We start from the raw sequence: 27,436 nt of genomic DNA, 5'->3' as shown, positions 1-27,436 counted from the left end.
CTGTGGGATAGATGTTTCTGTATCATCTAGCTAACTATGAGTCATGTCCTGTGTCTGTCCCTACTTGCTCCACCTCCTCTTTCTATCCCATGACTCCTTGAATATGTAGACTGGGAGCCTTTTGTAGCTTGTGTCTTGGGGATGAAGCTTATTCTGTTATTTTCAATCTATGGCTTAGAACGTATTCTGTTGCAGAACAATGCTGTAATCTATAAAACTGCCATAAAGAATCAAAACAGAGGTTTCCATGGCTAGAGTGAAGATTATGTTGGGTTTGGCATCAAGATGCATATGAATTAGGTGTTTACTGGTCAGATTCCCCAGCTTTATAAAAAAGGGGATGATACCCGTTTGGTTGTGAAAGGTAGTGGTGATGACCGACTTGTAAAATGTTGAGTGCGTGGTTGTTAGCAGTACATGATGTGAAATTCAGGTCAGTATACAAAATCAGCACAATGTATCTGATTCCTTCTATAAAATAACAGGGTCATAAACATTGTGATTTTGTGTTTCATTGGCAAGAAGTGTTTTATGATATTTTAAGTGTGGTGGCATTTACCTAAACTATTTTTCTTCATGGTTCTTGGAGCTTCAGAATAGGTAACTTCTTCATCCGATGCTCATTAATTTTCTTTACTTTTATGCAGTCTTTTCTATTGCAGCTAAAAAATCCAGCCTGTGGTGCTGCATTGTATTCTCAAACCTTTATCAACTGAGTAAGCTAGTGGGCAGGAAGACTTCTGCAACTCAAATTGCCTGATGCTCTTCCTCAAGTAGGAGGCTCATCTGAGGGAAGAACAGCCATTTAGTAACAGAACTTCTTTTTTTCTGCCAGCAGACCAATACAGTATCCATCAGAATAGCGTTTTAATAGTGTATTCTTTTAAGGGAATAAAATGAGCCCAGTAGTTCTAGTGTTGGTCTACTTGCTGTTGACAAGTGGAAATATTTGTCAGGAACATGGAAAGAGGTTGCAATCTCCTTTTGACTGTTTATGGAGAATTGGTCTTTTCCCTTCTTTTTCCCCCCTGAAGGAAAAGAGCAAATTGAAAAGGAATTGTAACCACTTGGGAGCACCAGCTTTCTTAAGAAGAGCAGTTTCTGTAGCAGGGTGGTTTCCAGCTCACCACAGCCCTCCCTCTTTGATTTTGGAAGGAAAAATGATGTAAACTGTGTGAGGGAGAACTGTGATAATTGGAAGGGTGACAAAAAATGGGGAGTGGAAGTGTGTTAGTGTGAACCATTTGCTCTACGTATGGGAATAAGCAATAGGAATTCTAATTTGGAGATACATCCTACATCCTTCTGGTCCCCTTTGACTAAAATATTTCTGAATGAAATAGAAGTGATTTATGTCTTCAAATATGTTCTCTCTTGTTCTGTATTTCAGATCTGGTTTGTTCTATTTGACCTTTAGTATGTTGTAAACTATCCCTAATTCATGAAAAAATAAGACAAAAAAGAGAAGATTTTATGTAGAATCACTTTAGGATTGGGTGTCTTTTGTTGCTGTTGTTACCATATGCACACAAATACAGGATATGATGCTTTGTTTGCTTGCATAATTTTTCCTTTTTTTGTGCTGTTGTATAACGTCAACTTCATTGGCTGAAGGGTAGGTATCATTCTATTGTTTTCACTGTTAGTGTGTTTCTAAATTGGTATCTGTATCCTTTTTAGAACTGAGGGAAGATGGTTTCCAGCCTCCAAGCTATTTAGTGCAAGGAGTGAAGGCTTTACTTACTGCTTTAAAATTATGGATGAAAAAAGAAGTAAGTAGAAGTGATTTTTTTTGTTTGCTAATTTAGTGAGGTCTCTTTTGATTTACAAGTAAGCGAACGTTTGTGCCCTTTTAAAGTTGTGGATTGTTTTTATCTGTTAGTGAGTAATGAAGGACTCTATGGAGAGCATGTACTGCTGATCTGGGGAAGAATCATCGTGATAACTTTATATTCTGTAATGCTAACAAAGTCTTTTTTTAGGCCAATTAATAAGCTTTTGTGTTGTAGCTGATAGAAGTAGAATCTTGCTTCACCTCAGGATGGGATAAGAATGCCAGATGATAAGCTGATACAGTGTGGCTTTTTCTCTAACAAATCTGTTTATATAGATGATTCATCCTAGCCTGAGGCAATGAATGCCCTGATATTTAGCATTTTCCATTCATGTCAATGCTTTGGAGAGCACACTTCAGGTGCACCTCTATCGCTGAAGAGTCAGTTCAGATTCAGATGAGGCTATTAATTTCAGTTGAATACTGTTGCTGGTGAACATTGGCTGGCTCTAATAAAATCATTAGTGTGTTGTCTATGGTGGCTTTGCTGGTGCTCTGCTCTCCAGAAAAGCTTATTTGTTTTGGCACAGCACTAGATCTGGCCTAACCCCATGTGTTTTTCATGTGCCTGAGCTAATAAGCCCTCTTAGAACCAGTGCTTCTGGGAAGTGCTGTTCATTGACAGGCAGTTTGGTTCTGACTGAGCTTATGAATTCTAGTTTGTTGCTGTCTGTGCTGAACTGAACTTGCTCTTGAAGATCTGTTTTTGGTCTTTCTGCCCACAAGTTCTCCTTGTAAGAGAAGATATACAACAGGTGTGATATTTGCACAATGCTGCATTCAACATAATGAACTTCGTGGAATTGAACATGAGGTGCAAGCGCAGAGGTGGCTACTCTGTGGAATCCACTAGGGATTCAGCCTGTGTAGCATTCATGATTCCAGGTGAACCTTTGCTGGCCCTCTGTAACACCTCTGAGTTGGTTCTCCAGTGTCTCTCTCTATGCCATTCTGGACCAAAGCTAGCTAGTAAGCAGTGTAGCATTATTTAGAGGATGTTGTGCCTAAGCTGTTAAACTGTGTGTGAATCCAAGCTGTCTCTGCATCCATGGCATGGATAATAAGCAGGCTGAGTAGTCAGGCTGCTCATAACTCGGGTCAAACATAGCCTTTATAAGTCCTTATTTTCATTAGTAATTGGATTGCAATTCCTCTCTTCTAGAGTGCTGTTAGCATAATATTGTAGCTTTTGTGTACTGTCTAGTAGCTCATTGAGTAGTTTGAGTAATACATCTAGAATTTGATGTGTTTCCTACTTATCTGTGGGGGGGAAAAAAGTGAGGAAGCTGCACTGCATCTCAGTGTTGTCTGCTGTCCACCAGCTATCATGGTTTGTACATTGCATTCATGTTTTCTAGCTGGTGCTTCATAAGTGAGCTAGTGTTTTCTTTGCAGCAGGCCATGTGCCTGGTAGGATTGTAGTTGTATGCAGCTGCAGACAGGAGCTTTGTACATTTCTGTATGATCTGCTCATGCTCCGGATTTCAGATTCTGATAAAGAAATGACAAGTGAATACTCCTCAAATGAGAAGCCACTCATGGGGTTTCACATTTGTGTCATGGGGTACGTCTTTTCAAGATGTGAATTATTTTGGTGAATTGTTACAGTCTTTTTGATGGAGAGTTTCAAAGTCATTTTCAGCAGGGCAGTGGTATCTTCATTTAAAAACTGCCAAAAAATTACAAGATGCTGAGAATAGAGGTTGAGTGCTGCTAAAATTCTTCTAGTTTTCATGCATTCATTTGAATTCAGTTTGTACAAGGCTTTTACCAGTATGTGTATCCTCTGACTACTCTGGTGGAGGTCATTGGTCTGCATCTTAGTTGGTGTACACAGTAAGGATGATGACCTATCCACCCATCTGAGCTCTTGGATTTTAGCTCTGGCTTCCCTCCAGCTTATGTAAGCAACAGGCCTCAGATGCAATTTTTCAGATGTTTGATTCATGTACGAGTAAGATTATTTTTGGCAACTCTTCTGTGTTTTTGAAAGATATTAATAGCTGTTGTGAAAGATTTTTTTTTTCTTGTAAGGAGGGAGGGATGTGGGTTTTATTATTTTTATTTTATCTTTATTTTTGTGTGTGTTGAAGTATTGATATACTTCATTGTAATGCTAGTCTCCAAATATGGGTGGCTTCATTTGCCTACCAGGACTTTTAAAAATCTTTATCTCTTGATTTAAGACAAGTTTCTTTTACCTTTGTATAGTTCAAACATTCACAAAACAATTTCTTAAAACTCTTGAACTAATTGTAGAATTTTTTCCATTGTTTTCTTCACTTGCAATTTATATCTGACATACTTAGGCCATTTGTTGCTACTGTTCTCCCTAGTACAAGAGAATTCTTCAGTCCCAAAGCCTGCTTGTTTCTTTTCCAAGAATCAATATGCAGAGACAACTTCGAACCAAGTTATTTAATAACAATGATAATTTTTCAGACATGGAGTCTGTATTTCCTGGCCATCCATCCTTTCTCTTAGACTGTTAGGTTATATATCAGTTTGAATTTGTTCACATATTTAAGTTGCTTGGATGGATTTATTTATTTATTAATGATGACTCTGCCACAACTTGAGAAAGGTTTGGTGGAAATAGACACCTTTTTTAGTAGCAAACAAGTGGGCTTGCCGGTAAAACTTTGTTTGCTCAGTGAGTTACTATAAATCATACTGGCAAAATACTGTGCTTCTGATGAAAACTCAGTTTGCATTAGGAAGGCTTCAGTATTTTTAAACCAGGGAAACTTTGAAGTTGGTGTTTTGGAGGATTGCATCAGTCACTTCCTCTTGAAGCCTTCATGGACAGGAAGGCTTTTGGGAGAGTGAAGTTCTCAAGTAGAAAGTACTGAATGGTCCTAAAATAACCAGTAGCTTGCTGGAAAAACTACACAGTTTAGTCACAGAGGTGGTGTGTTCCCAAGTGTGAATGCGTAGAGGTGATACATTCAAAGAATGAACAGTGGTAAATAATAGCAGCTGATTTAATCTTTCCTGTAATATTAATGGCAACGAAATGAATCATTATACCATGGTTACATATCCATGCTGGCTTTTTTGGGGATGGGGGAGAGAGCATTCTGTTTAATGACTGAGAGGAAGCCAGGTTCAATGAAATGCACATACAGTATCAAATTATTTCAAGCAATAACTCTGCTGCTGAATCTTGTTTTTGAAACATGAGTAGCTGAAAGTGTTCGTGTGATGTTTTTCTATTTAAAATAGTTGATTAAAGGGGTAGCAGAATTCATGCCAGTTACTCTGTGTGAGTGCTGTTTTGTCTGTTTAAGTCTAACTGAAAGTGTTTGGAGGCACACCTAAACTGTACTTGCAAAATATTAAATGTTTGCTGCTTTCTAAATCTTGGACTGGAAGCTTCAGTATGTGTGTGTGTGTCTGGCCTGGCAGTTTGTAGTCATTATTACAGAAATTAATCTGGCTTTTTCCTTTTTTCCTCTGTAGATTTGTTTATTTATTTTACTTCTGCTTTTATCTGAAAAACGAATTAAGTATCTTTTCTTCCCCCTTTGCATGCAGCTTGTAACAGAACATGCCTTTGAAATTCCAGACAACATTAGGCCTGGGCATCTCATAAAAGAGCTCTCAAAAGTGATTCGTTCTGTAGAGGTAAGAACAGAAGCAACCCTACATAAGCCTGCAGCAAGAAAATCATTTGAATCAGGGAATTCCATAGTACATTTCTCTCCTATACCGGTGTTTTGCTCTCTTATTCCTTAATGAATATTGATTCTTGAAATATTCTCACATTTGCATGTGGAAAGAATAGTTCAGAGAACTAAAGAGAAACGTGGTCTGTTAGATACAGTACATGTCTACCCTATGCTGCCTTCAGAAAACCTGGCGTTTTGGTGGTAACTTTTGGTGTTAAGCACTACTATTGTGGGAGATTATATGAAGCTTTCCACATCAAATCCTTAGGAAATATCTAGTACTTCTTTAAAAGGTCAAACAATTTTATTTATATAATTTACATTTAATTAGATGAATTAAGAAGCATCACTTACAAGACTTTTCTGAAATATGTGTTTTTAATTAAAGGAGGAAAACAGCAAACTAGTTAAAACTCAGGGAATTCTTGGTGTGTGTCCAGCTTCACGGTCTTTGCATGAAACAACTTACCCTCACCACTCCAGACGAAGGGCGAGGAAACTGCGAGACCATGCTACCAAAACTCCTTCTAATCTGGACATCCTGGAGCTCCACACTAGGGAGGTGCTGAAAAGGCTGGAGATGTCACCGTGGGAGGAGGCAAGTATTAATGTATGTGCAAGAAGGACAAAACTGGAGTACATTTCTAATCTCTGTTGAAAGGGAAAAGCTTTTAACATGCATAAGAATACAAATCAGAGATGGATAGATCTGTTTTCAGTTTCTTTTGGGTTTTACTGATAGGGATTTCTCTTTTCCTGGATATGTGTGGTTTTCTTGGTTCGTGTTGGTAGGTTTTTTTTTTGTCTTTTTTTTTCTTTTTTTGTTTTGTTTTGTTTGTTTTTTGGTTTTTTTTTGGGGGGGGGTGGCTTTTTTTTTTGTTTTGTTTTTGTTTTGAGGTTCCTTCAACATTTTTGTTCAGAAGGTGCCCTGAATCTAATATCTACTTCAAGTATAGTTTTTAAATCATAGAATAGTTTAGGCTGGAAGGGCTCTTAAAAATCATCTGGTTTCAACCCCCTGCCATGGGCAGGGACACCTTCCGCTAGACCAGGTTGCTCCAAACCCCGTCCAACCTGGCCTTGAACACTGCCGGGGATGGGACAGCCACAGCTTCTCTGGGAATTAGGACTGCTGTAGCTATCAAGTGCTACTTTGAATCAGTTATGTGAAGAAAATGAGCTTGCAAATCCTTGAGGCTCTGAGCCAGCCTGCTTCTCTATGTGTTTTTAGATAGCTGCTGCTTACAGTTCAGTTACTGTAATTTGATTAGCCTTGTTTTTCAGTTATGTTCCTACTTCCTGTATGGCTGTGCTTCCCTACCAATAAGCCTGAGGCTGCCTTTGGTCTCCATTGTGGGGCTGTGGACTTTGTAGTCATATTACAAAGGTATCGTGGAGTGAATGAGTGAAATGTAGTCTCTTGGAAAATTTCTTTTTTTCAGGTTTGATGACCTTAATTTGAAAAACAGCAACAGAAATGGGAGAAAGAGTGAGAAAATTAGGAGCTTCCTGAGAATAAGAAATACTGACAAATTTAGTTGCGACAGGATGGGCTGTTATAGTGGAGAAATACTGGTTTGGGTCCTTATGTTGATCTTCATAAGGCATGAACATGAGACATTCATTTAGCCCCCAAAGACAGGAAGCTGAACCTAAAATTGATCATAAATAGTTAACCTGTGCAGTTCACTGCTAAAAACAAATGTTTAGGAACATTAGTCAGTGTCATTAATGTAGAAATATATTGTTCAATATCAGTATAGACTTTAAAATAAATATTTTGCATGTTTCTGGTTTGGCATTTAAGTGTATTGTTGGTTGCTTCAGAGTGTATGTCAAATGTAACAGTTCTGAACTAACAAAGTTCTGCTTATGGCAGTTGGAGCTTTTGTAGAGTGCAGGAAAAATAATAAGCAACGTTGTCTTTACTTCTTTAGGATACCACAAGCTCAAAACTGAATGGGAGATTTAACAAGCCTCTTCAGCCATCATCTACAGTACCTGAATGGCGAACAAAAGACAATGATCTTCGCCTTCTGCTGTCAAATGGAAGAATAATTAGGTACGAAGGGTTGACTGTGGATCACTTCTTCCTAATTATTATGGTCTGGAGCATGCTAATTGTTAATAACATTTCTGTTTGTGGAGCACTAAGTTCTCTTCTACCAGTAAGATTTGTGCTAGGAATACAGAGGGAATGTGCTGTCTGTTGTGTCTGCTGTCCCCTAGTGGAGACACGGTGTGAGGAGGAGGAGATTCTTTGCATGTTCCTTTGTTACAGCATTTCATTCAGTTGCTCTGCTGGGTTTGTACTGGAGGGAGTGTTTCAAAGTAGAAACTGTTGGTTTGTATGCATCTATTAAAGTGATTCTCATTAACAGTATTCTGTTGTAAAGCTTCGCATCTTTATGGAAATGCCAATTGTACAGGGAGTAAAATGGGAGTATGTACAATTCAAAATAAGGAAATGAGCATGTATTTCAAAAGCATGTTGTAAATAATGAAAGGAAAACAATTTCTTCAGGTTTGTAAGAATAACATGATTTTTTTTTTCTTGTGAGACAGAGATGAGAGACGCCCATTTACAGATCGAAGTCTTTACACAGCAGATAGTGAAGATGAAGATGACAGGACGAGATCAAAAAAGACGACTGTTAAGGTAGAAGACCAGCCCTCAGGATCTGAGGGAGAAGGAAATACAGATGCCCAGAAACCACTGAACAGTAAGCTTGTCTCTAAGTCCTACCAGTTGAATATTTTGATGATCCTGAGGGTCGAACTGTTGTGAAGTCTGACTGAAATTTTACCAAAGTATAAAGGGGATAAACTAATAGATCAGAGAAGTGATATTAGAAGTTACAACAAAACATCTGTCAAATACTACTTGTCTACTGAAGAAGCTAATGGGATAGAGTTGAAAAGTAAAACTCACCTTTTTATGTCAGTGCCATCTTGAATACTACGTACAGCATTTTTCAGAATGGAAGTTTAATTGGTGTTCTGGATGAGCATTTGTTCTTTTTGGTCTGTTTCATAATATAAGAATGCTGATTTTTTTTTTCTTGACCAAAATATACTTCAGTATGAAAAGTTCATCACATCATTCACTGTAGAGAATACAAGACGCAGCTATCTATCTTATATCTAACTTTTCTGCTCCATGCATACTTGATTATATAATTTTGCATGTTTTGCTAGTGAATAAGCTTATTCCATACAGGTGATCAAACATGATTTAGCATTAATATAATCTTATACTTTCAACCTTTGCAGTAATCTGCAAGGCTGGGCAAACATTTAGGTTATCAGTGAAACATTTTAACCCCACTTTCCAATACTTTTAATTATCCTTCACTAGGAGTTAATCTTTTTTGGTCTTTCTGTAGCCTCAAGCCTTCCTGCCAAATATTCAGCAGAACCGATTGCACAGTGAATTAGCAAAGTATCACTCCTGAATGCCTGTTTTCAGTGCCTACTTTTAATAGAACTATCTGTGGGCAGTGACATATTGGTCCTTGACATAGCTGTTCAGCTCTCTGTTTAATTATAAAAGTCACATCCTTTCACAGTAGAGTGTACAAGGGCTTGGAGATTGTGTATTAAGAAGCAGTTCAACACTTAAGGGATAATAAGACTCCTCTAGAGGCTTACAGTTCCCTTAGTTTCCTGCACAACAATCTGTAACAACATTTGAATCCATTGTCAGCCTGGATAAAACATTTAATCATTTTCATTAACAAAGCAATTTTTAATCCTTGTTGACTGTGCTTCTAAAGGTCACAGAGGACAGTAGTGAAAAATTTGCACAAGAAAGAGGTGTCTCTTGTGTACTCATGAACCAACAAGGCAAATGGCTTGTGGAGTGAAGGCTTAGGCATGTGTGGTGTTTCTCCACTTTTAAAATTAAACTAAGTAGGTTTAAAGTAAGCTTTACACTTGAAGCAAAGATTCAATCATATAGAGAAATGGTAGATTTTCTTGTTGCCTTTATTTGATACTGAATGAGAGAGAAAGAGAGAGAGGGAGAAAGAAAGGTAAGATATTCTTCTGCAGAGAATTCCACAAAAGGAACTACCTGTTTCTATAACAGCTGCCACCTTCCATTGTTTTTACTGGGATTTAGGCCAAGAGGCAATGTCCAGAGAGATGCCTTTAAACAGATTAAGCTCTATATAGCTTTGCATGTCATGCCAATATCCTGGTTCTCAATGGTGACCCAGTGTTATCAGAGAGACAAAGATAAGTGCTGTGCTTAATAGAGCAAGATACTTTGTGTGGATGGAGAAAAGGTGATTTAAGATTTATTTATTTTTTCTTTAATTCACAGTAGCTTAGCCTGATCTTACAGGTAACAGCTGCTTTCATTCATCCCATTTCTGGAGTATTCCTCCGAGTTCCTGGAAGCATGCAGAGCCATAACTTTTCTTGAAAGAGGCAGTAGTCCAAAGGAAAACTCACTTGTAACTGTATTATTTTCTGTATCATGCATGCTGTTGCTTATCCTAGAATCTTATTTGCCACTTTGAACTGAGCCAAAAGCTTGAGTTGTCATCAGAAAACCCTTGGGGTTTTTTGAGCTACAATAATTCAGAATATTAATTTCATTGTCATATGTTAAGCATTACTTCATTTGGCTTAACCTCATATACAGTGCTATTGCTAATTTCCTGTGTTCTTCACAGTTCTTTCCAATACTATCTTAAGGTTAATTAGTCTTCTTTAGATTTTGGTCCTAGCTGTTCCTCTTATTCACCTTCTGAGAACCTGTCTTATTTTTGGCTTACTTGTGACTCTACAAATAATTACCACTTATGCAGTTTTTAGAAATTAAAAATATACCTTGAAATATATTTGATGCCTATTCATGAGCTTTGCCACAGTCTACATTAGGAACAAAGTCCCTCTAGAATTGCCGTGTATATTCGGGTTACAGGTACATCTTTCATACTTGCATAATTAATGAGTGATGAAGAATTGCATTCTATTTATGTAGTTTCATATAAAATTATGCTGAAAGCAAACCAACACAGGTCATCAAACTTTAGCTCTGGGATGAAGACCAGTAAAGATAAAATGTTGGTTTGTTCTCAGTATAGCTTTATATGAAACTATAACTAGTTGAAAAACATGAAAATGTTACATTGCCTTCTTTATCCACTACTTTCTTGACCCACATTCATAATTTTTTTTTTTATTTTATTTTATTTGGCTTTTCTCCAAAAATCTTTTGGTAGTTAAACTGCATGCTGTAGTCTTCCACAGGTTTGTACTTAATCAAGCTTTCTGCTGGCAGCCTTGACATGGGTATACATACAGCCCATTGATCTTGAGCCTTGGATTCCAAACACTTACAAATGTGTTTCCTACTCATGGTTGTTTTGGATGTACCCTGTCTTTTAAAAGTACATGCTGCTTTAAGGTGCTCAGCTACTTCATGTTTGAGCTCTTTCAGCACTTAAAAAGTAAACCAGGTGGACTAGGTGGTTGATTTGATTGATTGCTTTGTCATATGCCAGTGTTCTTGATGTCTATTTTGACACCTCGTTCTCTGAGTAGTGCTTTTTCTTACTGCTAGCAAAAAGCATGTCTAAAGTTAGTATATCCTCTTCTCTTCCATTTCAGGTTTTTCTGTGATTAAAACTTATGCAAGTATGTTGTGCATTATCACAGTAATATTTTAATCTTCTTTGAAAAGGTCTGCATTTTAACCCTGATTGGCAGCTCTGTAGTAGCACAGAACAAGCAGAATATGTCGGTAAATTGTGATGTAAAAGTAAAACTGCAAGTAATAAAATTATTTCTTTACCTTTAAATCACTTAATATCCTCTGACTTCCGTGTTTTAGTGTTTCTGCAGTGCTGCATTTATTTTAAATAAGGAAATTCCAGGTTCAGAGAGTCAAAGACAAAGTAATACTGAAGATTACTTTTAATCAACTTTTTCTGAGAGCCACTTCTCAGGCCTCTAGCCTGTATAAAAACCAAGAGTTGTCCAAAGTGCCATCCATGGAGGATGTGCTCTATGGGAGAGAAAAAATATGTGCTCCTAGTGCACCTGACTTCTCTTCCTCTGGCTTCATCCAGTCAGTCACTTGTGGAGTTTTTTGGACAACAGCAGGGAACTCACTAGATTTTTCAAGCAAACTTGACTTGTGAACCAAATTGGTGCGTGGAAGTCCTTTTGTTTACAGACTGTTTACATATATGTTTCTAGTTCTTTACTCCCAAAACAATAGTTAAATATTACATGTAATAAACGTTGGGTCTTACATTTTAATTTTTCTTCCCACAGTGTTCTTTGAAAGCGTGAAATCAGAACTCAGGAATGGATCCTCAGAGTACTCTGATATTTCTGATTCAGAAGAATCTGAGCCTGATTGCACTACACAGGTATAGCTAGAAAAAGTCACAAAAATAAACAAAGCAATAAAATATGATTTTGCTCACTCACTTCAAATTCATCTGATCAAAGTTTATCTTAAAAGAGCAACAGCAAAGTATTTCATTCTGGTTGAGGATAATATCTCAAATTTATGGTTCTGCTTTATTCTCCATTTATTCTAATGTTGAGAAAAATTACAAGGTGCGCTATCTTGAGCCAAATTTTATGATCATCTGTAGCATTAAAGTAAGGCTGGCAGAGGATGAGCCCTGCTCTGGAACATCTAAAGTCTGAGAAAAGTAAGATCCTAGTTGATCTGTTCATTTCTTCTGTATCAAGTCTAAATTTCATCATTATAATTATGAGTATCTACCACACAGTTTCATTTTAGACCGTGGTTAAATGGAAACAATTTTACAGGCCTTCAGTTTTCCTAAGTAAGCTTAAGTGGGTAAATTCTATTGGGGTGTTTTAAACTATTTGAAATAAATTGGAATCTTCCATTTGAGGGTCTAAATTGTAGTGATTTCCTTACAACTAAATGCAGTATAAATACACATATGTGTACATGTATATGTATTTACACCATGTATTTTATTATGACTTCTAGTATTTAGAAATGTCATATATGTCTGTACAAATATTTTAATGATTTTTTTTTTCCCTTTGCAAAATTGTGCTCTGAATTAATAATTTCAATTTTAACAGCAGTAAAATGCCGACAGGTTGGAATGATTACTTCAGACTTTGTTCTGTTCTTCAGGAAAGCTAATTCTTTGGTCTTTCATTCAATCATCTGCCTGTTATAAGACTTTAGAAGAAGTCTTAAAATTCCTACTTTTTCCACAGTGGTCAAAATTTATTTTTAATCTCTGTTGTCTTCTGTCATTACCTTATCTAGATGTTGGAATAAGTGATAGGAACTTTCCTGATGTGGCTTCTTCTGGTTTCCTAAACTGCGCTGTCAGCAACTTTGGCTTGACAGGTTTCCTTTTTTAAGAGGCAGAATCAATAGCTACTCAAAATTGATACATTTAATCTTCACAGGGGAATGTAGCCAGTTTTGGATGACTTCCCCATTGAGTTAAACGTTTTATATTAATGCCGTTTACTCTCTTGGTTCCACCTATACTATTCTGCTGCTTAATTTCTAATAGTATCTCACGGAATAATTTTTCTGCATGTTTAAATTTGTCTTTTCTAATGATATATCCAAAATTAACTGTCTCAGAAGCTCCTTTAAATCCTTTTCGTGTTTTTATGTTGCACCAAAAAAGGTCTTAACAAAACAAGATAATAGCTTTATTAACATTGAGTCATAGTTATAATTTAATTGTCCATTTGTGCCACTTTCTGAGTGTCAAAGGTTAACAGGCTGCTCCTGTGAATGAAGCTATTACATGAAAACATCCCTTGGTGATATGAAGCACTTCATTCATTCCAGTTCCATTTTTGGTGATAGAGGTGTCACTCTTGAAGAATTACGATTCCTTCACGTTCTGATCTTCCTCTTTCAACACTTTGATTGAATGTCATGTATATTCCTTGGCTTGAGAAAAAAAACCTGTGCCATTCTCTGTACTTGTTGAAAATAGATTAGTCTGAATTACCAAGACAGAGCATATCTATCGTAGCCCTTGCTTCATGTAAAAGCATATTGAGTCACATATGGTTATTCCACTTTTGAGAAGCTCCTGCCCGTACAATCTGTAATCTCAGCAGGAGCTGAGAGGCCCTTTCATTCATGAAAAGAGGCTGTGCCACTGTAAGAGAGGCAACAGCTGTTGTGTGTCTGTTCCTGCTGTGTTCTGTATTTACCTGAGAGCTTCTGTCACTTATCAGAGAGATGCTGCTGCTGCAAGTTTTTTTTTTTTTTGAGAGAAGGAACCAGAAACAGTTACGTTGGGACAGGATGTGTTCCACCTAGATGTAATAAGCATTAATTCTGGCTGCTTCTTGGAACCATAATTCAATATGTTTCTCTCTACTCTGAATATCAAAGATAACAATAATCAGTGCTTTCTTTAAAGAGAATACAATGATTTGTGCATGGTTTAATGTGTGTGGTGTTTTCTATATTATTGGAGCATGTACTCAGCAGTGTTGCAAAATTGGGATGTACAGTCCCTCAATTGCTATATGCAAGTTAACTGCATTCTGAATACTGTATGTATAAAAAAGTTGGACCTGGAAGCTTTTGAACTTTTTACTTAGCATAAATTAAGATAGTGTTTCTGTTTAGGATGCATGGTGACCATTCTGGATGCTCTTTCCTCTTGTTTCAGCAGAAGGATTCCTCCACAGAGGAGTCGGAAAGCTCAGGTGATGAAGAGAAGCAGGAAGTAACATCAAATTTCAAGGAGGAATCCAAGGTCACAAGAGACCTCTGTCAGAATACCCAGAAGCCATCCAGAAATGAAACTCCCAATAAAAAGTAAGCAAACTGTGGGCATTTTTTTATAAAAAGGTAGACCTTTTCACACATATCTGTGATCCTGCTTTATACCAGTATAAAAATCGTTACTTCAGAGAAATGTGAACTGCTTAATACTCCTTCATTTTTCTAGGGAATGTCCTACCTCGACAAGTACAGAAGAAGAAGCTATTCAGGGCATGCTTTCTATGGCAGGATTGCACTATACTACATGTTTACCAGGTCATACTCAAAGCACAGACTGCACAGATAAAAGAACCTCTCTTCAGGAACACAGAAGCTACCCCAGGAGTCGGCATAAAGACAGGCAGCCATCTCAGAGCCACAGAACAATAGAATGTGGTAGGTATTTGAACTAATGACACTGCTGCTCTCTGCTCTTGGATAGATGGATCAGAATAAGCACTTAAAGTTTCATTTTTAGAGCTGTAGAGGAGTTTTTATATAAATGGCATTTTCTTTTTACTTGGGTTTATTTTATTTTGTGGAGTTTTCTGTTGTGGGTTTTTTTTTTTTTTTAATAGAAAGTAGATGTTACTTCTGAGAACTGGGACTAACTTAGCTTGAGAGGTCATCAGAATAAATCTTCTACATATTGCCATCTTAAAGTATTGTAGCATCTGTACAAGAGTGGCAAAGTTATGGCTAAATTGAAAGTGTACTCTCTTTATTGAAAGTGTAATTCCTTCTGAAAAGATTGGCACAGCCTTCATGATTGCAGCTTTCATGGCATGTGTGTAACTTACATATCCATAGGAATTTGCTGGTGATTTTCATGCCTTTTTGGAAGGCATATTTGGCTTTACTCCTGAAATTCTGGTATGAGTGCAGTGCATTAAAGGAGATTCTAATCTTGAAGAGGAGAATTCAGAAGTAATTTTTTTGTCAGTGGCATTTTGATGTCTGTGGAAAACAGATCTGTTAAATGCATTTTGGGCATGACAAACAGCAGAACATTAATGCTAATCCCCTCAAAAGAATCAAAATCACTTCTTGGAACAGAGAGAAAAAGAGTAGTCATGTTTGAAAATCCTTTGCTGGAGAATTGGAAGAGGATTATAGCTTTGCTGATGTAAAAGAAACAGAATCCCACCAAAAAATAGGGTGCTAATTCAAAGAATTAATATTATATGGGGTTTTGTTTACATGGGTAACAAAAGCCCAATGTGATGTCGTGGACTGTGTTCTGGTAATTGAAGCTGCATGTTCTTAAAACCCACCAATCAAATAAATAAATACAACTACCAACACTAACAAGCAAACCACACAAACACATACAGTGTTCTTTCATCTTTGTAATTTTATGAAAAACGTAATACCAGGTTTCTAAATTGTGGTGGGTTGACTCAGGCCAGCAGCTAAGCACCCACACAGCCATTTGTTCTCCCACTACCACCCAGTGAGGGAGAGAACAGAAAGAGCAAAAGTGAGAGGATCCATGGGTGGACATAAAGACAGTTTAGTAAGTGAAGGAAAGAGGAAAAGAAACAAGTGTTACAAAGGCAACACTTACCACCTCCTGCAAGCAGATTGGTGCCTAGCCAGTCTCTGAGCAGTGACTACCTTGAGAGATTGCCTTTCCCCCAAGCCTTTTCCTCTACACGAGTTTTTATTGCCAGGCATGACATTACATTGTATGGAATATTCCATTGGCCAGTTCAGGTCAGCTGTCCTGGTTATGTGCCTTCCTAATCTCTTGCCTGTCCTTAGGCTACTTACTGCAGAAGGCAGAGTGGGAAAAGAACATTTGCAGGCACTGTTCAACAGCAGCCAAAACTCTGGTGTGTTACCAACAGTGTTTTACCCACAAATCTAAAATACAGCACCATATGGACTGTTAGGAAAAAAATCCCTTTCCAGCCAGGCCCAGTACATGTGTCAAACTCCATGGGTGTAAAGATGAAACCATGCTTCTTAGCTGGCAGGTTTTGCAAATCCTTTCAGGCTCTCTAAATTCAGATTGAATTGGTGTCTTGGGATACCCTTAATTTTGCAAGTTAGCTGTATGGTAAATGTGTTTTGAATATGGACACTTCTTCTATAGGCCTGTCAGCAAAGATCTTCCCTATATTGTACCTGAATAGCAAGCACATCAGAAACAACACTGTCAATAATACCTGAGAACTAAATGTCCATTGTTGCATGAACTCCTCATGATACAAAGTCATGGCAGAAAAACATGCGTAACGAAGTGGGCAAGCTGTGAATAGCAAGCACATCAGAAACAACACTGTCAATAATACCTGAGAACTAAATGTCCATTGTTGCATGAACTCCTCATGATACAAAGGCATGGCAGAAAAACATGCGTAACGAAGTGGGCAAGCTGTGTTCAACATCAGTACTTCAAAACTAGAATGATTATATTTATCTGACCTTCTTACTGTGCTATAAGGATCTTTAATTAGGTGTATTTATTCTGCAAGGTTATTTACCTAGTTTAGTGTGTAGGAGCTCTGACAACTTGTGTCTAGGAAATATTTTCCATCATATTTCCATTTCTTTCTTATTTTAATTGTAAAGTCATTCAAATACATAATTAATTGTGCATTCCTATTTACTGATTTTTAAAATCTAAGCTTGCTGAAACTTCTTTTTAGGTAGGTCTGTGAAGGAAGAGGAAGGAGACTTGGGGACTTCAGCATGGGCTAGACACCTGAATGAAGCTTCCAGGATTACCCCTCAGGTAAAGCAATACATTTTGAACACATTTTTATAGGAAAAGGAAATTCTGAAGCTTTAAGTACAGAAAAATTGTGGACCAGTCTTTACTGTGTATCTGAAAACAGATACTCTTGGTCTGGTAACTGAGTATTGTATTTGTCATGCCTTTTTAATTTTATTTATTTCCCTCCCCCTCCCCCACTTCCTTCAAACTCTGTCCTGCCATAATGGCTCATATTAAGATGCTCAGGGCAGTATTTTGGAGAAAAACGAAACAAAACCCAAAACAAAACAAAAAAGACCCCTAACTCTTTGACTAAAAAAAAGTGTGAATTTACCCTCGGTCTAACTGGGGAAGCACTGCATTGTTTATTCACTGTTGTTTCCAACCAGAGCATCAGACCAAGTGGAACCCCTTGGTAGTATTTATAGTAAAGATACTTGTTTAGGAAATTGGTACTGCCAAACTGATACAACCTTTCAACAGCCAGCAGGTAGGAATATTTTTGCTTTCTGATGTCCAGGTGGAATCCAGCAAGAAATATATAAATGAAAGGTTGTGTGTCTTATCCTGAACTTTTTTCGTATTTCTAAACTTGTCTATATTAGAAGTATTAGAACAACTAAATAGAACAATTAAAGTTGCAAAGTAACACTGCTACTTAAAGAATAATTTTTAACTGTGTTCTTTGTAGTGGTTTTTGGTAAGAATATCAGGCTACATGGTACCCTTACAGTTTGCAATTCCCAGTTTAGCTTTTGCTCTCTCATCAGCTGAATATTGAAAACAACTTTCCTATTTACATTGTTGGTGGTTATAGTATGGCTTGCTATAGTGGCCAGTTTAATAGAGCAATTGCATTTGCTTTGATGACTGCAAACTAAAACCATAAAGTAGAGAAATTGAGTATATGAGTATGCGTAATTAATCGCATTGCTCATAAGTGCATATGGAAAAGCTTGCACAGAGACATGCTATATCATATCTTATTTTTAAGATGTATCTAAAGGATATGTAGAAGAAATGATGGAATCATAAAATGGTTAGACACTGGTGGAACTAAAATATCTTTTTCAAAGATACGGTGGTATAATCAGAAAAAAGAGCAAACTTGCAGCCAGAAGGTATTAACTTCCACTTTTTTTTTTTCCCTCCTCATTTCCATACTAGGATACAAATAAAGCTCAAAAATACATCAAGAAAGAGGGTGCGTCAGAAGCTAATTATAAGGTTCAGGAAAACAGAAGTATAGTCCACAACAACAGCTTGAGTTTTCAGCATGGCAAGTATACACGAGACTCCAGTCTAATTCAAGAATGTCGGCTGAGTGATGGCAGCCTTAGCCCTGACAGGCTGTATGGTGAAACATCCTTGTCTGTACCACTTCATCCCACAAAGAGGCCAGCATCAAACCCACCCCCTATCAGCAACCAGGCGACAAAAGGTAATTTTTATCTCTGTCCTGTTGCCAGACTGAAAAACAAACAAACATAAAGACTAGGAAAAGGAGCTTGTAAACCTCAAAAAGAGCTGTTGGAAACAGAAAAAAGACAGGGTTAGACCTTGAGGAAAGATACAAAATGGGCATCCTGTGGACACTCAACTCGGTACAGGATGTGTGGAGGCAGAATTAAGAGAGATCTAACTGGCTGCATGGCCAGATGAAACTTTCATAACTGCTGTTGCACCTCTGCAGATGTATCTATTATGCTTTTATTACATAGGGAACAGGATCACAAATCTACTTTGAAACACTGGCCTGAATCAGATTTGTTTATCGAAGTGAAGGTTTAAAAGCTCTGACACTTAAAAAAATAGTCTGATGATCTTATTATTTAGTTTTTAGTTTCTAGGTCAATTACAATAATCTACTCAGTGGAATAACTTAAGCAAAATTCAGGAAGATTTGTTTAGGTTCTTTCCTACACCTACTGCCCTTCCCTAGACTGGAAATGTTCATGAATAATGTAATCACATTATGATAATTCTAGGTAAAGTTTAAGGAAGACAGTTCCTGTTTTTTACATTTCTGAATCCCTCTTTGTTTGCTCCTGAAAATTTGGTCTGTTTCAGCTTGAAAGCTGGGTTTCATCTTTGTTCTAAGGTGATAAAAATTTGTTTGAAAATTCCTGATTGAAGTACTTGATTTCCTTTTTCAGGCAAACGTCCAAAGAAAGGAATGGCGACTGCTAAACAGCGCCTTGGGAAGATCTTGAAGCTGAACCGGAATGGCCATGCACGCTTCTTTGTTTAATGTAGCTGCTACTTCTACTACTGCTGTCTTTCCTACACAGACCAGTATTGAGGTCAACAGAGCCTGGAGCTGCTGTTATTCCTCTGCTTGAAGCAGACTTGCATGTACCATATAAAACACTGCCTGATGAACAAAAATGAGAAAGAAAAAAAAATACACAAAAAAAAACCAACCAACCCAATGCTGCATTTTCACTGTGCCACACCTGCTCAGCAATAACCATACGGGAATGGGGAAATCTTCAGAGAGACATGGACTGTGAGAAAGTCTCTCATCAGGGCTTGAATATCATTTGTTGCTGGTAGTTTCTGATCTATTAATGAGGGGAAGATGATGAAGGTGGTTTATCAATAATTTATTTCTGATAGATTTTGACAACTTTTAAATTCATTTAAGAAACTATTTATTTGGAAGACTTTTTTGGGGGGTTATTAATTTAGATTTAAGAATGTGAAAGTTTTTAATTGTTTTGATAATGTATGTTTGGTGCAGTGGAGAGCCACATTAATTGTGATTAGTCTGGACTCCTAAATTTGATATTCAGGTTGTAGTCTTACGTAGGGGTGAGATGCATTATTAATTATTTTTAAATTAAGGCATATGGAATCTTATTTTTTTTCCTGCTTTTTGTAAGCTATTGGCTGGGCTTCTGTTGACTTGCAAGTTGCATATTCTCTGCCAGCTTGATTACTTTTTTTTTGACCTGTCCTCTTTAATACAGATTTATTTATTTGACAGACTACAAGAGACTCCTAATGACAGAAGAATCTTCTTCTGTCAGTCCAGTAGCTAACTTGTGTTAAACTGCACCCCTTTCCTCCAAATCTGAGTGCATACTTTTCCTTCCGATGATCTGTCTGTGATGATTTTCTTCTGTAAAAAGGCTACCTGAAATTGTATTTGTACAGGTTATTTAGGAGTTGGTACAAAGGAGGAAAACCTCATACATCTTTTTGGAGGAATGGGGGCATCAGTTAAGATAAATGTTTCTTCAGAATAATTACTCTGAAATAACTCGTAAGATACACATTGCAGTCTTAAGATTTGGCATATTACTTAATGTAGCATGGAAGAAGCATTAAAATATTGTACTTTAAACACATTTTACTGAAGAGTCAGGAAGGCAGGAAGTGTGTTGCTTTCAAAGCTGGGTGAGGCAGCCAATTAAAAGTCTTAACTGGTGAATATATAAGCATTAAGTAGCTTACTGGTATCAGAATGATCATTTGTGTCAGGCTTCATACCGAGCTGATAGCAAATGCCAATTCTGAATTATTGTAAATAATTTTGATTTTAAATTTGTATTTTTCTGTAATATAAAATTAAATATTTAACTTTCGGGGGATGGGGATGAAGGCGGAAGGGGGAATACTTTTACTTGATTCTGGAAAAAGGGCATTTTGCAGGGTCCAGCCAAAATGTAAAGATTAATATGCTAGTAACAACAATTGCGTTGGTTGGGTTTGGGTTTTTTTTTTTTTGTTTGTTTGTTTGTTTTTTGTTTTTTTGTTTTTTGTTTTTTTTTTTCCCTTGCTAAGAGTAAAAATACTTGGGCATAGCTATCAAAGTAATTGAATTGATTAACTTTTCCTTCCTCCATATTCTATGCTGGAATAGTTTTCTCTTCTTGTAGTTTAAAAACAAATTCAGTTGGACTTTCCTGAATATTTATGCAGTTTTTAATCTAAGATAGATTATGAATGCTTTTACAAATATGTGGAAATAGTTTTAGTGTCAGGTGGTTTTGATTGTTGCAGGGTCACTGCACTATGTTTCTAAATTGAGAGACATCAAAACATAATGCAACTGCAAATAAGTCAGGTAGCTTTCATGGCTTTACTTCCTCTGGAACATGCTTTGACTTTGTAGTTTTGTAGGTGTATGTATGGGTGAATTTTAACCTTGTTTTGTTTGCAAATTATCGTTTCACAAAAGCATGTTTTTAGGTTTGGTTTTGATTGGGTTTTTTTGGTTGTTTTTGTTTTTGTTTTGTTTTATTGTCAGCCTTGTTTAGCCTGTGGGGAACAGAGGTAGCAAAGGATTTCTAAAAAGCAGAAGATAAGCTAAGAGGTACTCTACAGGGGCTGAAAGTGACTGTTAAGTACTTGCTGTTCTCAGGTGCTGTTTTCCAGATGGAAATAGATAAAAGAGAATATTTTAACTATCTGCTAATATGTTCTCACCAAAGCAAGTCAAAGAAATAAACTGTGTATATACCCTCTGTGCTTAAGCTGGAGGAAATGGATTAATGCCTGCCAGGCTTTGGAAACTGTTTTAGCTTTAGCATATTGAACCAAACTGTTTCATTCTTGCTGGCTGTGTAGTTTTTCAGAATAGAAAATTCCAGTTGAAGGCAGCAATCAGATTCGGAGCAGAATGAAGAATGAGCTTTCTCTCTTTCAAGGCAGATTTTTGAGAACGCTTAACTGAAATAGAAGTATACCAGAATAGAATCTGGAGCAAGGAATTTTAAAATATGGAGTATGCTTTCTTGTATGTGTGACTGGCTTATACAAAGTCTCTTCTCTAACCATCCGCGTTATTTATCTGTATCTTACTTATTGGAACACAGATGTGGCTGGACCCATATATATTATTTCTTCTTGGTTTTATTCTTTCTTTACTTTCCATGTTTTTTGGGGGTTTTTTTTTGGTTTTTTTTTTTTTTTGGTTTTTTTTGCCAAAGTGGCTCTCCACTGTCATCAGTTTATGTAATAGTCTCTTCACAGGCTGTCAACGGGCAGAGGTTCATTCCCATTTCTTCAGATATCCATGCTTCCAGTAGAAGTTAATTCTGATGTTCCACCTCAGAACAAGTAATTTAAAAGAAATTGCCACGATGAGCAGTATTAAAAAAAAAAAGGGGGGGGGGGGGGAGAAAGTTGAAGAAAAAAAAGAAAGGAAAAAAATGGGGGGAGGAGACAGGGGGAAGTCTCCTGGTAGCTCATGAAGAGGATGTGGTGACCTCACTTGTTTTGTGTACTTGTATGTAGGGATATTTTTATTGTGTTCTAGATGAAAACACTACTGCACCAATCTTTCTGTAGATAGACTGAACCTTGTGTTGTCGTAGTGGAGAGAAAAAGCCCTATTTTTTTTTTTTCCTTGCTGTCTCACTTGGGGTGGAAGAGGGAGGGAGTAGGGACACTGACTGGACAACAAAGAGAATTAAGCCTGCTATGGTAACTCGTTTTCAAGGATAATCTTTTTTGAAAAGTTAGAGAACTTGGATTTGGCATAAAACTTAATTTTTTTTTATTTTGTAGACAGAACAGTAGGACAAGAAATATCATAGAGGTTTTCCCATTCTCTTAGGTTCTCAAGTTCCTGCAATTGCAGAAAAGAAACAAAACAGAATCAGGAAAATGGAAAGACCACCTAGAAAAAACTGTATCAAAGACTCTTCCAGCAACTTTCCCTTTTCTTCTCCTACTATACTTGCTAATAAACCCTGGCTACAAGGTAGCCTTTGTTGACCTCTGAGGTAGATTACCTATGCAACCTATAGTACTCCACATGAATCCATTCTTAAAGACGATTTTGAAAGGGTTAGATGTTGAGAGTTTTAATTGTTGCTTTCTGATCACATGGGAGATTTGGGGCCTTTCTTATTTTGGTAGTTGAAGTGCTTGTGTTACCTTTAGTAGACATGTAAGAGCACAGTGTCATGATCACATTTTAGAAGCTTCAGCTTTCCCTAGGCTTTGCTATATGGCATAAGCTACCTTCGTTCACAAGGCCATTAACTTGTAAACGTTGAAGATTTTTGCAGAGTTTCAGAGTTGGAGCTGATGTGAATCTTGCTTTAGTAATTGTGGAGACTAAGCAAAACTGAAACTAGAACAACCTGGTACTACAAGCCTATAACTAGTGCCCTATTTAGGCTCCACATGCCCATCTATCCCTTCACACCACAACCATGACCCCCAAATCTAGTGTCTTTCCAGATTTTCATTCACGTAATACTTCCAGACCATTCAAAGCTGTTTGTAGCTCTGAGGCTGAGTGAGCCCAGAGCTATTCTTTTACAGAAGAAATGTAAATGGAACCAAGGGCCTTACTGTTTGTGGTTAAACAAGATTAAAAGCTGCAACATCCGTTTTTCCAAAAAGAAAAAAATATACCCCAACAAAAAACACCCTACTAACCTTCTTTGTGGGAGCGTATGAGTGAGAAATCATGCAGTGGATGGGAAATATAAGTAGCACTGATAAGGAAATGCATGTTTTTCATAGGCTGCATTTCTGTTTGGAAAAAAAGACTTTTTCTACTTTAATATAAATTAAGCCATAAGAGTTTCATGCTGTGGGAAGGGAATGAAAGGGATCACTTTAAGAGATTATATTGATATGTATTGTCACTTCTGCTGGGAAATGTCTATTGCTGCCAATGCTTTGGTGAATATTTTTTTTATTTTTTTTTTTTTTTTAAAGAACCATGGAATTTGAAAAAAGAAAAAAAAGGGGCTAGTTCTTGGCTATATTACTAGTTTTGTAGTAAGGTTTTGCTGGCCTGTTTGTCTTTTCCTCTCCTTTTTCTACTCTCATAGCCTAATTTCTATCTTTCCTTCTAATGTCTTTGAAAATATTGCTTGTCTTCTCACTAGGGGTCGGTGTATGTGTGTCTTCCTTTTTACAGAAACGCACTACTGTGTTAAGTATTTGGCTGGGAAGTGGGATGCTGCAGCTTTAAGAGCATTTTTTTCAATTCGTAACAGTATTTCCCATCCTCTTTTGCCTGCAGGCAGGGAAAGTGTATGTACAGTATTTATTTTGTTTCGATTTTACTTTAAATTTGTAAGTTTCTATAAGTAGTTCACATTGATTATTCTAGGGGAGGACAAGTGGCTTTGTTTAAATTTGTATTTGATATTCATAGTTTCGACTTTCTGTACTTTAAAATACTGAAATTAAAAAATTGTATTGCTTATGTTTTGATTTTAGCACTCCAAAGTGTTTAATTTTTTCAGGCTTCTGCTCATTTGCTTCAGTGTAAATACAGAAAACTGTACAGAATATCGTGATGAGAAAAACGCTTTTCTAGATCCATCCTCTGTGCCCTTTACTTGTCACACTTTAAAGAAGAAGTTTTCTGCAGAAATATGAGAGGGAATATTCTGATGCTGTTGTTTGGGTTTTTTTAATTATTTTTTCAAAGTGCAAATCTCATTTCGATGCAAGTATATTATGTGGCAGCTAAATGCATTTTGTGATGATGTGTATGTTCTTTCTGAATCCTAATATAAAAGGGAGGTGGAAGTGTTTGTGATCTGTCATATTAGCAGATCTAGAACTGTGACAAGGGTGTCAAATTGTATCTTCATGTCTTGCTTTTGGCTTTTGTTCAGGTTTTTCTCATGCTACTGATGACTGACTCATCTCTTGATGTGTGCAGTTACTTTATGTGTGTGCAGTTTCTGGAAGAAGAGATTTCTCTTTCACACTTCCACGTACTTAATCATGCTTGCTTTTATCCTAGATGATTTCTCTGCTGGTATCTCCCACCACATGCCACCTTCTAGTTTACAGTTGTTAGTGCTCCCTATTTCAGCTCCATATGGCCAACACAGTACTGCGTTTGCACGTGGGTACTCTACTTGGGGGTAACGGAAGCATGACTGTGTTGCACTCCAACTTTGTGCAATGCATTTTCTTCTGCAAACAATGCTTCATGCTACTGAACTGCTTCCCAGTTGTGATGGGCAGATGCTTAGATTCCAGTGACGGTCACTTTATGAGAGCCTTAGCTAAATGATGCAGCAACTGCATTGGAAGAACCAGGTGGCAGAAGGTGTTTGATTTGAGCATACTTTATGGCTGCTTCAGTTCACTTCTTAGCCTGGCTTTTAGCTTAAATAGAACATACGGTTGACTGTAATGACTAGGAAATCTTTTCATGGACCAGGACTTCATTGTGCCAGGTGCTTTACATACAAAGAACAAGAATGCTGACCTCATCAAACTGCTTAAGTGTAAGATTGAAATAGTCTAAAAATACCCAATGGTCTAAAACCAGTAAGTTCTGTGGCCTGAAGTTTAAAACCTGGTGGTGGTGTGGATTTTGGGGGCTGAAACTTCTGTGTTGTTTCAAAAAGAAATTTCACTTGAGTGGAATAAGAAATTGTGAGGAAAAATTATGATTTAAGTGCAGGGGATGAAGTTCAAATATTTGTATGTCCAGAAATGAGTTCCTGCTGTATTTTGACATGCCTTTACATCTTTTCAATTAATGTGTTAAAACTGGTTTTAAATTTGGTTAGCCAAAGATTTGCCAAAGATCTGAAAGACCTGTTTGTCTGTCAGAGCAACCACCATTCTGAGAAAGAGTCGATCACTGTGACTGAAGAGCAACACTGTAACCTATGCATTTCCATCAGACAGACTCATCTGGATTTGTCACACTTAGCTCACTGCTCATAATAATGCTTTGATCTTAAAATAAAGTGATGGACTTAAGAGAGTGCCTCAGTGGGCCACAAAAACAAGTTTCATACCCAGATAAAAACCTATGTAAGCACCTCAACTATTTGTCCTTTTGTTTTTGCCAGCTACATCCACAGCTTTTCTCTTTGACTGCTGTGTAGTGGGTAATAGGTAGGATAATACACTGGTAAATGTGTGAAATGTCTCAAAGTGCTGCTTTAAATGCTGCTGGGTAGTCTTCAGCACCTGGAGCTGTATTTCCATTAGAAGTCAGAGTTGCTGTTTTTCTGCTTTTCTATTTGGGGAGAATGGTAGAATACTTACCTGGGTTATTCTTCCCTAATGGACAGATGGATTTTAAAGAGTTCAAGTCTACCAAATACAGCAAAAGAATTGAATTTCCAAAGTCAGGGAGTGGGCATGATGCCCTTCTTGGTACCTGAAGACTAATGTTGGTTTTGGTAGTTGTTTTTTTTTAATGGATAGTATTCTACTGCGTTTGAGGTAGAGTACCCCCTTGTAAAGTGCCTACAAACTTGGTTTTGTCTACATTTATTGAAGTTCAGCTCTTTCTCCTTAGGGTATGCCATGATCTGCTTAAGTTGTGAAGCTGTTGTGGTGGCTCATTAGTTAACACGTTCAACCAAACCTTTTCTTGTTTGCTTTGTTTAGATATAACTTTGGATTGGTGGTAGAAACCTGAATGGTGGTAGAATGAATATGGTGAAGTCAAACATGCTGAGTGTTGGTTTCTGTAGAAACATTTTTTTCATTGTATAGAAGTATTTCTCCTGGGAGCCCTTGAAATTACACTTTACTGCTGGTAAGTAATGTCAACTGTCTCAAGCCAAAAGTTAACGAGGACTGAAACTGTAAAACCAGAATGTTGTTGTTACTCTGATACATTCTGATACAATCAAGGGTTTTAAATGCCTTTGTTTCTACAGCGGTCAATGACTAAAGTCTTTACCTGCAGAAGAAATAGCTGGTGATCAAGATAATAAATACAAATCTGTCAATGCCAGAGCTCATAATATTCCACCTAACAGCCGGCTAATAGGACAGTTTGCTTTGTCTAGACTAAGGTCTGATTTCTCTGAAGCCAATTATATTCAGTCTTTAGAATAAGTACTGCAAGTTCTTGAAGAATTGTGTTTGGCTTAATAGATCTATTTATCTGTATTGCTCCTGCTGTATTTGCTTGGGTCTTGGAAAAAATACTCTACTTTGGAACATTTAAGTCAACTAAAATAACAGTATACAAAGAGTCTGCTTGTTTGTGATACTTTGCCCTGAAGTTTGTTTCTCGTAAGAAATGTTTAATTTGCTGCAAGGAGTGTGAGTAAAGTTCTTGTTTGGATTTATCTGGAAGAAACACTTGCCCTTGAGTCACACGGTTTGGTGTATGTTTGGTCGTAAGTCATAAAGATGCAAGTTGGCTTTCTGTTCTGGTAAAACTAGAAGCCAACAAAACTTGAGAAACTGCTATTCTGGTCTCCTAAATAGGATCTGGCTGTGGAAATGTGGTTTAACTAGGTAGCTTTTTCATATTAGTATTAATTTGAAAAAGATACTAAATTATGTGTTTTATTCTTAAGTTGTTGATTTCTAATTACAGACGTTTAACTTTTTTACAACAGATCTCTGAATAGAACTGTTACAGGTATGGCCCAGTAAGGATTTCCTGTGCTTGATCAGCACTCATAGAAATTGTTTTGAATTCCATCATGTGATGGTTACTGAAAAGAGCTCTTCCCATGTGGTTAAAGTGCTTC

General features: G+C 37.1%; 1 protein-coding gene across 1 annotated transcript in view; it reads left to right on the top strand.

Moving 5' to 3' along the window:
- Positions 1–19,634, top strand: part of KDM7A (lysine (K)-specific demethylase 7A) — a gene marked incomplete at its 5' end in the record, with an annotated part of 33,555 nt that extends 13,921 nt beyond the window's left edge. The window contains 11 exons of the mRNA XM_010014448.1: positions 1,681–1,772; positions 5,372–5,461; positions 5,894–6,103; positions 7,443–7,567; positions 8,071–8,228; positions 11,797–11,894; positions 14,172–14,320; positions 14,454–14,662; positions 16,921–17,006; positions 18,156–18,429; positions 19,145–19,634. Coding sequence (XP_010012750.1) covers positions 1,681–1,772; positions 5,372–5,461; positions 5,894–6,103; positions 7,443–7,567; positions 8,071–8,228; positions 11,797–11,894; positions 14,172–14,320; positions 14,454–14,662; positions 16,921–17,006; positions 18,156–18,429; positions 19,145–19,239 — 1,586 coding nt within the window. The remainder of the gene's footprint in view (positions 1–1,680; positions 1,773–5,371; positions 5,462–5,893; positions 6,104–7,442; positions 7,568–8,070; positions 8,229–11,796; positions 11,895–14,171; positions 14,321–14,453; positions 14,663–16,920; positions 17,007–18,155; positions 18,430–19,144) is intronic.
- Positions 19,635–27,436: the final 7,802 nt, after the last annotated feature.

This window comes from Nestor notabilis, unplaced genomic scaffold (genome assembly GCF_000696875.1).
Source record: "Nestor notabilis isolate BGI_N333 unplaced genomic scaffold, ASM69687v1 scaffold19585, whole genome shotgun sequence".
In the NCBI taxonomy this organism is placed as follows: Eukaryota; Metazoa; Chordata; class Aves; order Psittaciformes; family Psittacidae; genus Nestor; species Nestor notabilis.
Note: the sequence above shows the minus strand (reverse complement) of the source record. Positions and strands in the feature narration are given on the sequence as shown.